This window comes from Mauremys reevesii, linkage group 26 (genome assembly GCF_016161935.1).
Source record: "Mauremys reevesii isolate NIE-2019 linkage group 26, ASM1616193v1, whole genome shotgun sequence".
In the NCBI taxonomy this organism is placed as follows: domain Eukaryota; kingdom Metazoa; phylum Chordata; order Testudines; family Geoemydidae; genus Mauremys; species Mauremys reevesii.
Window position 1 is genome coordinate 1,895,487 of NC_052648.1, and position 12,889 is coordinate 1,908,375.

The window sequence follows — 12,889 nt, forward strand, 5'->3', positions numbered from 1 at the left end:
GGCAGGGGGCAATGATCTATCTAAATTCCTACATGTCTGAACAGGGTGCAGCACAACAGAGCCCTGAGCTGGGAACAGGGCCTCTAGGTGATATCATAAAACAAATAAAAATGCTAGTAACCGAGGGTATTATGACAGTTAAAGTCCTGACTAGGTACAGACTGTTGGTACAGCTCCTGCCATAAAGTGGACCCCTCCTGTGTAAGGTTCTCAGGCTCTCCCACAATACAAGTTACTTGTATTACAATCCTGCCTACAGGCCGCAGCTGAGATCAGGGCACCAAATTTGTGCTAACCACCGTAAGGTCACACAGGAAATTCATGACAGAGGTAGGAGTTGAGCCTAGCTCTCCTGAGTCCCAGCTCGGTGCCTTGTCTTTTCTATAACAAAATCCTGCTCAGTATCTCTAATTAACTCAGACCTGCCTCCCCCAAGCAGTCAGAAACTAGAAGTCAGGCCTCTAAAATTAATGAGCTCGGCTTAAATACAAGATTAAAGAACATGCTGGGGTACTTATTATTGACCCCCCTGGTTTCTGATCCTTCAGGGTGCCCTTGGGTCACTTTTCCAAGCTTTTCCTGTGTGGGGGTGGGGGGGATTTGGAGGCATCCAGAGCTAGGAGGGTGATGGGGGTAGGAGGCAGGCAGGGCTGGGGTGGAGGCGGGGGGACAGGAGGGGGAAGTAGGGGGTTGGGGCAGGCAGCGCTTGGGTGGGGTGGAGGCGGGGGGGACAGGAGGGGGAATGGGGAGGTTGGGGGCAGGCAGGGCTGGGGTGAGATGGAGGCGAGGGGACAGGAGGGGGAAGTGGAGGCAGGCAGGGCTGGGGTGGAGGCGGGGAAATGGGGAGGTTGGGGGCAGGCAGGCTGGGGTGAGATGGAGGCAGGGGACAGGAGGGGTGGAGGCAGGGGCAGGAGAAGGAAATGGGGTCTGCGGAAAGGTAGGGCTGGGGTGGAGGCGGGGGCAGATGAGGGGTTGGGGGCAGATAGGGCGGGGGAAATGGGGTGGTTGGGGCGGGCAGGGCTGGGGACAGGAGGTGGAAATGGGGGCTGGGGCAGGCAGGGCTTGGGGACAGGAGCGGAAATGTGGGGTTGGGGGCAGGCAGGGCTGAAGGCGGGGGCAGGAGAGGGAAATGTGGGGTGGGAGCAGGCTGGGGTGGAGGCAGGGGCAGAAGGAAATGGGGAGGCTGCGGAAAGGCAGGGCTGGGGTGGAGGCTGGGGGCCGAAGGGGAAATGGGGGTTGGGGGCAGGGCTGGAGGTGGGGAAATGGGCCAGTTGGGGCAGTCAGGGCTGGGGGCAGGAGGGGAAATGGGCCGGTTGGGGGCAGGCAGGGCTGGGGGCAGGAGGGGAAATGGGCCGGTTGGGGGCAGGAGGGGAAATGGGCCAGTTGGGGGCAGGCAGGGCTGGGGGCAGGAGGGGAAATGGGCCAGTTGGGGCAGGCAGGGCTGGGGGCAGGCAGGGGAAATGGGCCAGTTGGGGGCAGGCAGGGCTGGGGGCAGGAGGGGAAATGGGCCGGTGGGGGCAGGCAGGGCTGGGGGCAGGAGGGGAAATGGGCCGGCTGGGGGCAGGCAGAGCTGGGGTGGAGGCGGGGGGGGGTTGTGGTAGCTAGAATAGGGGGCCCCGCCCCATCCATCTATTCTTGCTGGATGGGAATCGGCAAAGAGGAGCCTAGATTTACGGCGCATGCGCGCTGGACCGTGCCCAACCTGCTCCTCTTCCTTCCCCTCCCAACTCATCTTTAAAGGGCCAGTACCTGCGGGGAAGGCAGGAGAGCCCGCCGCTGCGCGTGTGCAATGGCGTCTGCTGCAGTTCGCCCCGCGCACGCATGCGCACTTGGTTCATTTCGCCCCGTCTCGGGCGCGGGCGCTGCTGGTCTCCACCCCCTGCCCTGCCCCTCCGCCCGCGCATGCGCCTTGCCCCCTCCGGCCCGGGGAGGGGGATGCGGACGGGGGAAGATGGCGGCCTCGAACAACCCGCGGAAATTCAGCGAGAAGATCGCGCTGCACAACCAGAAGCAGGCGGAGGAGACGGCGGCTTTCGAGGAGGTGATGAAGGACCTGAGCCTGACCCGGGCCCACAGGGTGAGTGAGCGCGGGGCCCCGGCGGGGGCCGAGGGGGGGGGGCGGCGGGCCCCTCTGAGGGGCACGAGCCGGGGGGGGAGGGGCGACGGCAGCTGGCCCCCTGGCGCGGGCAGTTCGTGTCCGCCTTGTGGGGGCTGTTCACATCCCCGCGGGTGCTGAGGAGGCGGGGCGGTTGGACTGAGGGAGGAGGGGTCGGTTGACGCCCCCTCTGTGTGTGGGGGGGGGGCTGAGGGAGGAGGGGGCGGTTGACGCCCCTCTGTGTGTGGGGGCTGAGGGGCGGTTGACGCCCCTCTGTGTGTGGGGGCTGAGGAGGAGGGGCGGTTGACGCCCCTCTGTGTGTGGGGCTGAGGAGGGGCGGTTGATGCCCTCTGTGTGTGGGGGCTGAGGGGAGGGGGTTGACGCCCCCTCTGTGTGTGGGGGGGGGCTGAGGGGGGGCGGTTGACGCCCCCTCTGTGTGTGGGGGGGCTGAGGGAGGAGGGGGCGGTTGACGCCCCCTCTGTGTGTGTGGGCTGAGGAAGGAGGGCGGTTGACGCCCCTCTGTGTGTGTGGGGGCTGAGGAGGGGGCAGTTGACGCCCCCTCTGTGTGTGTGTGGGGGGGGGGCTGAGGAGGAGGGCGGTTGACGCCCCTCTGTGTGTGGGGGCTGAGGAGGAGGGGCGGTTGACGCCCCTCTGTGTGTGGGGCTGAGGGAGGAGGGGCGGTTGACGCCTCTGTGTGTGTGGGGGCTGAGGAGGAGGGGCGGTTGACGCCCCTCTGTGTGTGGGGGCTGAGGAGGAGGAGGGGCGGTTGACGCCCCTCTGTGTGTGTGGGGCTGAGGAGGAGGGGCGGTTGACGCCCCTCTGTGTGTGTGTGGGGCTGAGGGAGGAGGGGGCGGTTGACGCCCCCTCTGTGTGTGTGTGGGGCTGAGGAGGAGGGGGCAGTTGACGCCTCTGTGTGTGTGTGGGGCTGAGGGAGGAGGGGCGGTTGACGCCCCTCTGTGTGTGGGGCTGAGGAGGAGGGGCGGTTGACGCCCTCTGTGTGTGGGGGCTGAGGAGGAGGGGCGGTTGACGCCCCTCTGTGTGTGGGGCTGAGGAGGAGGGGCGGTTGACCCCCCCTGTGTGTGTGGGGGGGGGCTGAGGGAGGAGGGGGCGGTTGACGCCCCCTCTGTGTGTGGGGGCTGAGGAGGAGGGGCGGTTGACGCCCTCTGTGTGTGTGGGGCTGAGGAGGAGGGGCGGTTGACGTCCCCTCTGTGTGTGTGGGGCTGAGGAGGAGGGGCGGTTGACGTCCCCTCTGTGTGTGTGGGGGGGGGGCTGAGGGAGGAGGGGGCGGTTGACACCCCCTCTGTGTGTGTCGGGGGGGTGCTGAAGGAGGAGGGGTGTTGTGTGCAGCCCAAGTGCTGGTTTAACTTCCCCTTCTGGAGAGCAGGGCTCCCCACTATATACACATGGTGGGTAGTGCCATGTATTCTGGTAGCTCACAGAAGAGTGGAGACTGGGGGGATTGTGGCATGGTGTTCTGCAGGCCCTTCTGCCCTGTCCAGCTTTTGGTGGTTGCCATGATGCTCATCTGCTGAACAGAAGTTGCTTATTACTGCCGGATAGAATCCGTACCTAGGAATGATAATGAGCATCATTGTGTGAGTGAGAGCCCAGACTGAGGTGAGAGGAGTATCATCTGGGTGTGAGGTCCATCAGGAGTGTGGGGAAGATTTCATGTAGTATTTAGGTTCAGGGGCCTTTTGTGCTTGGTCCTGTGCAAACATACAGAAAGACATTGTGTCTCTCACAAAGAGTTTATAATCTGATCCTTGTCCTCCTTCTATGTAAATATGCATTTGCTTTCTTGATGCCTTCTGTAGAGTGCTGAAAGCTTCCTTTTGCTTTACAAAATATGGAGAGATGAGTCCCTGCCTTGAGTAGCTTGCAACTGAACTTAGACAGTATGCTGGATGAGTTCAGGCACAAGAAGGTGTAGAGGAGGCACCTGTATTACTATATTGATAATAAGTAAAACTGTGTGAATGCATGGAGTTAACATCATTAATATTTTTCCCATTATGTTTTAATTGTCATCAGTGCAAACTAGTGCACCTTGAACTCTGTCTTGTCTTGTGCTGTCTTTGGGAAACACATAATTAGAAATTACAGTGTAGTGAATACATTTTTAGTACTTGCCAGGAATGTCATGGTGCTATTTTGACTGCTTATGGATTTTTCTGGTTTAGATCTAGTGATGGTTGAGAGAGAGAACTCTCCATTAGTGTCTTCAGCTTATGTGTGTCAACATTTTTTATGCTGATTTAAGTTTAAAAAAAAACAACACCAAGCCTGTTTGTAGCCCGATCATACCACGAAAGGGAACATATTGTTGAATTTGCTGTATTGTTTTATATTCCTTGTTGTCAGAATAGTGTAAATACTTGTTTATTGGTTTAATTAAAACAGCTTGGTCTCTTTTACCAATAGAAGCTGGTCCAGTAAAAGATATTACCTCACCCACCTTGTCTCTCTAATAAAACAAAGACACATTTTTTTTATCAGCTAACTCTTACTATGGTATATACTTTACTTACTCTTACTAAACTCACGCTAAACTATTTGTTGACATTTAATGGAGGATGCTATGTGTAGTTTCTCCTGATATTAGTTGAGGATATACTGAAAGCAGTTTTAGTCATGTTTGCAGTTATCTGAATCGTCTCTTATCCCTTGTGTTGCTGTTGTCCTGGTAGAGCTTGTCAAGTTGGGTTTTGTAAAGAATCTATTTAAATATACACAAGCTTTGTAATTTTCAACCCTCCAGATACTTCTCAGGATTTGAATATTCTTGAGAAAGAATTCCTGAAAAATATACTTAAAATGTGCCCATTGAAAAGTGATATTCAGTACTGAGCATTCACAGTTTGAAATATTTATATGTGGTAAGGATGTATACAAATCTCAATCCCAGATCCAATCATACTCAAATATTGGTGTTCAAAATTCTATTCTGAATTTTGCAGATGGAAATCATCTTTAGTTTAAGGAAGACCAGCATTGAGAAAGTGACCCAAGCTTAATAACTTGTTTCAGGAATCTGGGTTCTGAAGTGATGGAAATTTTGACCAAATAGCTGAGCACAATGTCCCCTTTGTGAATTTTTTTATTGCATGATTTCATCTGTGCTTAAAATGCAATATAAAAAGGGTTAAGCACAATCTTGCTGTTTGCTCTCAATTTCACTTGGCAACCACACACTTTGCTGTCAGTTTGAAAATGCATTATTCTGATTCAGTTTGTGGAACCAACCCAAAATTTCTCATTTTTTTCATTATTAGTAATTTTCTTTTTGCAGTGTTTACCCATCTTGTCTATTTAGTATTAGTTATTGGTCATAGCAGAGGCAAAGACTTGTGCATACGCACACTAATGCTTTTCTGAGTTGGTATTCTTCCACCTATTTATACAATATAGTCTGTCTTGTGTGGTTTTGTTGTTGTTGTTGAAGTCATGGTATTTTCTTGTTCTTACCCCCAAAGTATTTTAAATATGAAACAGCAAAGTCTTGATTTTTTTTCACACCAGAAATGCATTCTCCTGCCCCCCCCCCCCCCGAAACTTAAATTATTTTAGTTTTAAAGGTAGCTTAGCCTCATTGTGATGGAGTGGAGAGGAAGTCCCATCTTGCAGCAGAGAGAGCTTGGGAGCATGTTTTTTGTTTTGTTTAGTTTTTTTAAAATTATCTGAGGCATTGTGTGTGGGGAGAGGAAGGTGAGTGGCTAATACAGGGAACACACTAAAGTGGGGATGTGTCTCAAATGGAATTGACCTTTGTGCCTGTAATTGGAGAGATCTGTGAGACCCCATCTTACCAAAGTGAGTGAAAAGAACTTCTCTTTATTGTGCACTTTAATATCATAAACAGAGTAGGAGCTATTTTTTAAGGTTGGGGAGTGGTTTTTTTGTGGAGAGCCCGTTTTTTGGGACAGGGCATGAACTTCCAACAACTTTCCCCCTACCAATTACTACTTTCTTTTGATTAATGGGCTATCTGCATCAGTCTCCCCACAAAATATCTGCTACAGCACAGCCTGATGAGGCTTGCCACTGCGTGTGTCATCTTAAACGATCGAGTAAAAGCCTTAATATTCCTTTATAAATATTAATCCATTTTTCAAGGTTATATGGACCAAAATGTTAGCACACACAAAAATTCAAGTTATGTTGGTATTCATATTTGGACCTTCAAATGTCAGGAAATTCAGGGTCTAAAAAAGCAGTTTAGGCTCAGAATGTCATCCGCCTGTTAAAGGTGGTTCTAATCCAGTTGGAGATGTCCCCTGGATTCTAGCTGTTTATTTTATATTTTTTGTAAGTCACTAGGATTTGAGGGATCTCAGCCAAAACAGTATTTGAGCTCCCTCTTCTGGACTCAGCTGTGTTAACTAAGTGAGCACTGCTCTGAGAGCTATGCTGACATAGATGATGCTGGTTCAATAAACAAGGAAGTAAACAAAAAACTAGCTTCATGTCAAAAGTTGGAAACATTTTCATTATTCCAGGACTCTTGTGTAAAGGTTTGTGTTGTGGATAAAACCCCAATGGTAATGGAAGTACATGGAGATGTTTCATTCAACCTTAATACTAATAACTGTACTCTTCATCTGAGGACCCCAATAACAATAATAAGCCTGTGATCCACAATGGCCCGCATTTGTTTTATTATGTTCTAAAACACATAATCCAGCATCATATCAATCCATATGATGGTACTGTTAGTGTTTGTATATGTTTAAGTATCAGAGGGGTAGCCGTGTTAGTCTGGATCTGTAAAAGCAGCAGAGAGTCCTGTGGCACCTTATAGACTAACAGACGTATTGGAGCATGAGCTTTCGTGGGTGAATACCCACCCGACAAAGTGGGTATTCACCCACGAAAGCTCAAGCTCCAATACGTCTGTTAGTCTATAAGGTGCCACAGGACTCTTTGCTGCTTTTGTATATGTTTAAGACGTGAGAAAATGGTGCATGCCTACATTACCTGTTTTTTTCAATGTTAGTTACTGAAAATTACTTTTTGTGAAATACTTGCTCAAATTTCACCTTGACTAAGCCTGAATGCTTGAATTTTTATACGACAATGAAGTTTTTAAATTGATCTTTCAATCTTAAACACACACAACGACAACAGTAAACTTAATGTAGTAGGTGTAGCCACACGACTGAAGTAAAATTAAATAAAAATGAATGAATGATTAAACAGGGTACGATATCAATACATTTGTGTGTATATATACAATAAAATTGTTATATGTAAAGTGAGAGAGAATTTCATTACTTGTATTTTGAATTAAAATACTTTATTTTATTTTATTTCATTACTTTATTTGAATTAAAGCCTGTATAAAAGAGCAATATGTCTTATCTTCATAGAACACACAATTTGAAAGCAATCAAATGTAGACATTATGCAAAACAGTATTTAAAAGATTAGTTAAATCAAGAATGCTCATCCATATTTTTTAAAAGGCAGGCTAAAAATTAATGATGGAGATACAGTATTTAATTTTATTAAGATAGTGTTTATTTTTGTTAAAATAATTTGATGAAAATGCTAACTAGGTGGATAGTCATTATACATATATGTAAAGCTAAAATATATTGAAGAAATATATCATGAGAAATTAGGGCCTAACCCTGCAAATGGTGCGGGTAGTGCTTTACACTGTGGGTAGTCCCATTTATGTCAATAGTACTACATATGGTAGTAAGCACTGTTCTTCACTTATAAGGGTTTGAGAGATCTGACCCCTACATTATTTAATCAGTGTCTAAAATGCTTAGTCACTTTTTTATTTTATTTCAGATCTTAGCTGCTAATTTCTTAAGCAGAACAACAATTATTATTTGATATTGTACTTTGGTAATGTTTTAACTATTACCTATAAATCAACGCACAAATGATGTAGCAGAGTCTGAATACAAAAGACATGTAACTGATTTAAAAAAAAAAGTCAACCATTAGAAAATCATGTGGTATTAGAATGGTCTTCTATGGCACTGTATTTTAGATTTTTTTTTTATTCACTGTTGATGGATTTAAAGATGTTTTGTGCTGGTGCGGCTCATGATTTTTCTTTTCTTTTTTTTTAACAGAAGACAGCTTATGTATTGTAAACATGTATCTATCAATACATAATTTATAAAGGAAATTAGCCGGATTTTAGACTGAGGTTTCCCTCAAATGTACATATTAATTTTGACTTTTAGTTCCCTAGGTTTTTTGGGGGAGGTGGGTGGGGCGGTAAAGGTCCACCCATTTAATTCCTTCATAATTCTAAAGAAAGACTCAGGTCCCTGGATACCACATCTCTAAGACAAAGACTAGGTCACTTAGGGCTGGTTCATAATCTTCCAATATGGTAACTGAATTTCTGTGGCAGGACATAGACTAAAGCCATAATACTGCAATTGGCTGTTTGTGAAGTGATTGGGGATTTGTGTGCAGGTGTCTGCCGGTGTGTAACAGGTTGCAGAATCAGGGCTTAGATGTCCAAGAGGCCATACTGTGTGCCCATTGGCTTTGTGCATTTTGTACTTGTACTCACAAGTTTAGGGAGAATTAAATGTGCAGAATAATTGTACCAAATGTTATTCATTCTTTGTAAGACTTAGTGTAAATTGCATTGTGTGAACATGAAAGTTAATTACCCACAAGGGAATAAAGAGTTTCTGTTCTTGTGCATCACTCTGTGTTCCTTAACTAGTCTGCCTTGTCCAAGGGAAATAGACCTGATTGGCTGATGATATGCCATAGTATAAAACATACATACTTTATTTACCAGTGTAGTATTTCTTACTATAAACTTGCTTACATTTTGTTTGAAAAAACAAAGGAGGAAAATTTCTTCTTGTCATTTACATGCATTCTTATTACTGAATTTTCTTAGAGGAAGTCTTTTCCTATAAAGTTGCAGTGTTCTTGTATTTAGGGTCATAGTGTTTTGTTAGATTCTATACACACACACAAGAAATTACATTTGTAAAAATATGTTATTTTTAACAGCATCTTGTAACTGATAGTAGGAGAACACCATATTCAGTTAAACAAGTTCTGTCTTTAAAGTTGTTTCTTTAGCTCTAGTGCTGAACAATCCGTATGGTGGTTTGCCTTCATAGCAGTTATTCAGCTTACAAGTTTCAGAGTGGTAGCCGTGTTAGTCTGTATCAGCAAAAAGAATGAGGAGTACTTGTGGCACCTTAGAGACAAATAGATTTTTTAGTCTCTAAGGTGCCACAAGTACTCCTCATTCTTTTTTCAGTTTACAAGCAAATCCATTCTGAAAGATATGTATTGTCAGCTCTTCCAGTTGTTTGACATTGAACTCAGGTTTTCCTTTCCAGTAAAATGCATTCTTGACATCCCAGACACAAATTCCAGAAGCTGCAGTATTGGGATATAGACCAGTAGTTGAGAACCATTAGTTTTGAGAGCAGGTTTTTCCACAGTTAAGATCCCAAAAAGTTGTTTTGGGTTGTTAATTTTTCACTGTCCTGTTTATAACCAAAGTCTGTAATTTTGACTTAGTACTGGTTATAGTTACAAAACTTGGCCTGTTGACCTGAGTGGAGATCTGCTCATGTGAATAAGAACCTCCTGCATGAACAAGGGGTTGTAGGACTGGACCACAAAACCATGTCTATACTATGGTATCGAACAGTTGCTGAAAATGTTTTAGCAACATGTTTCCCTTAAAAATGTTTGAATGTAGATCAGATGCAGACCATTTTCAGTACTATTTCAGAAAGTGTGATTGCAATTTGGTGGAAGAAAGCAAGGGAAAACAGTTTTGTACAGTCAACTGTTTTCAGTCCTGGTTTGGGGGAACCATTGCTTAAAACCATGCTCAGTAATGGTTTAGTTTCTTATAGCAGAAAAGACTTAAGATAAGTTCTCACAACTTCTCTGTTGCCAGCTGCATCTCATTTTCCACAGGACAAAAACATCACCTTTTTCCTTGGCATCTTGATTTTTTTTTAAATCACCTTAGATTTGACTGTGCCAATTGGGAGAAAGCAGGGTGACAAAATACTGATTGACAAAATACTACCTTTAAAATAGGAAATAAGTAATTAGTGCTAGAGCCCATCTATTTGTCTAATTGATTTTGTTGCAAACTATTACCTACATTTGAAAGAGAGTAAAGACTTCCTTCTTCACCGATCTTGGTCTGAGTGGACTCATGCCCAGATGGAGCCCCACTGAAACTGTGCAGGATCAGTGACTGTAAGGTGGCATTTCAGCTTTTAATGTTTGAGCACAATAATTCTATCAATTATTTGTACTCTTCAGTGAAGTGTCTGCATTGAGAACATGTAAGGTACATGTAAGATGTTATTGCTTAGTAATTTTAACATGACATACACTTGTTTAAATTCAGTTATAATTTAGTAGCAGCTTCTTAAATCTTCTTGCTATTAACTTTTTTGCTTTTAAATTTTGTATCTGTGGTAGTAAATTGAGAGATTACAGTTATTTACAATTTTTTTAACATCCAGTAATGCTAAAATGATTCAGATTCAGCAAAAATTTTAATTTTATCAGAGTAAATTTTTTGTTCAAATTGCTGTCCTTAATGTAAGATACATTTGCATTATCTTATTATATCACTCAGCTCTAATTATGAAACAACTTTAGCAATTTCTAATAGTGAATTATTACAGCAGTCTTGTCAGCAGCTGTGAAAATACTAATTTGTGCACAATAGCTTATTTTGTGTTGGCTGTGTTTTAGTACTGAATAGATTATCAGGAACTCACTACTTTAGTGTAGTGTGCAGCAAATGTAAAACTATCTCTGAGAGAAGAAAAAACAATGGAGGTTTACATTTTAAAATAAAAATTCAGCTTCTTACGGCTGTAATAATGTGCTAGTGTAGCTGTTTTACAGATAAATATATGCTAGCTGGTGGCATTGGAAGAACTAGGTGAAAAAGGCTGTCAAGATACTCTATTGCAGTTTTTGCTAACCATGCAACAGTGTTCACTGTGACAACAACCGGTTGTGACCTCAACAGTGCATCCTTTGTGCTGCTTTGCTCTTAAACTACTTGCATTTCAGCAAACAAATGCAGCCCAAACACTAGTGTAAATTTCAGAGAGTGGTGACCGAAGTGGGGACCTCCATGTAGTTGAAACAATGGAATTCAGGAGGCCTCCATTGGCACTTGTTTAGAGTCAAATTAGCATTGCAAAAGAGCACATTTTGTCAACCAAAGATGTTTGAAAATGCATCACTACTTTATAACTCATAATGCTATCACTGAATAGCTATGATAGAGCTGCTTATAACTGATTTCCTAGGAATAAATTTTTTTCTCTCTCCCCAGAACAATCCTGTGCATTTATTTAAAAACTACAACAACATAAAATCTTAATTTTTTTTTTATGATTTGTTGTGGGTGGTGGGGAGGATTAGAGTGGCACATTCTTAATTTATGGGGTACCCTTTCAAATTTCATAAACACGATCATTTTGCTATTCAGAGGAATTGTGGTCTACTGATTAGAGTAGGTTATTGGGAGTCAAGTCTCCTGAGCTGAGAGCTCCAGTTTCAGTCAGTAACTTAGTGTGTGGCCTTGGGCATGTCACTTAACCTTCTTGTGCTTTTCCCCTCCTTTAAAATGGGAATAATGTTTGCAAAACACTTGTAGGTTCTTGGATTAAAGGTACTAGAAAAGTATCAGAGGGGTAGCCCTGTTAGTCTGGATCTGTAAAAGCAGCAAAGAGTCTTGTGGCACCTTATAGAGACTAACAGACGTTTGGGAGCATGAGCTTTCGTGTGTGAATACCCACTTTGTCGGATGCATGCTGACGAAAAGTACTAGAAAAGTATGTACTAGTATGTACTAGAACAGTTCATATTTTTTATTAGGAAGTGTTCCTAGAATATTTACTTTCTTGCCAATTAATCCCATCTCTGTTTTCTTGGTGACTGGGAGAATACCCTCCCTGATGATCCCACATACCTTAATTTTTGAGGCTGTTTGTGAGTCTTCTGCATGTTAGTAGTTGGATATGCTAATGGCAAATTGCTGTGATGGTAGGTGAATCTTCAATTCATTTGAATTCCCAACATATAATTACTTTATTGTTAGTGATGTGTTTTTTTCCCCTCTGGATTATCAAGGTTTCAGAAGGGAGATATATACCGTATTAGAATTGGATGCCTCAAACCACTATCTGCCCAAGACATCAGCTAGCTTAGAATCATGCCCAGGTAGTTCAAGAAGGTGTGTTGCTATTTGAGGCAACTGATTATCTACTGCCAGCTCTTCAGAGGCATCAGGTTAGAAAGAGATACTTGCAGAGGTGTGTAGCTCTACAGAGGATTCTTCATTGTTTTAATTTCTAATTGTTCTGATGCACTGAAATCCCTCAAATTGTGCTCCGACACCTCCAGTGGGCTGGTTCTTTTGAGAAGATCTGGGGGCAGGGGTCGAGGCAATGGACTAGAGTTCCCTTTTCTTTTTCCTCAGTGGCACACTGAGGCCACTTTTATGGCTTCTAATACTGTTGAGTAGAGTGGGTTATCAGGTTCTTTATTCCTTACTATCTAAATATCCAGAGGCCATCAGATTGCTTAATAGCTCATTGCAAGGACACAATTGCAGGAAACCCACAATAGAGATTTTTTTAAAGTTTGTAGCATTCTCCCACCTGAGAGGGAGACTGAGGAGGACATTTTGAAAAGTGCCTGATTCCCACCCTTGTGCACAGAATTCAAACTCGGTTAATCTTTTCATTTGTACAGCAAAAGGATTAAATCTACGTGAGCGTTTAGCATTCTGGGAATGCC

The 12,889-nt window shown here is 44.5% G+C and overlaps 1 protein-coding gene across 4 annotated transcripts in view; it reads left to right on the plus strand.

Annotated features, from left to right (window-relative positions):
* The first annotated feature begins 1,923 nt into the window (after window positions 1-1,923).
* CRTC1 (CREB regulated transcription coactivator 1) overlaps window positions 1,924-12,889 on the plus strand; it is a 73,912-nt gene continuing 62,946 nt past the window's right edge. For 3 of the 4 annotated variants that reach the window (XM_039515363.1, XM_039515362.1, XM_039515364.1), the window contains exon 1: window positions 1,924-2,077. In XM_039515363.1, the coding sequence (XP_039371297.1) occupies window positions 1,952-2,077 (126 nt within the window). In that variant the 5' untranslated portion in view covers window positions 1,924-1,951. Of the gene's footprint in view, window positions 2,078-3,560; window positions 3,713-12,889 lie in introns of those variants that run through there. The other variant, XM_039515370.1, reaches the window with a different exon arrangement.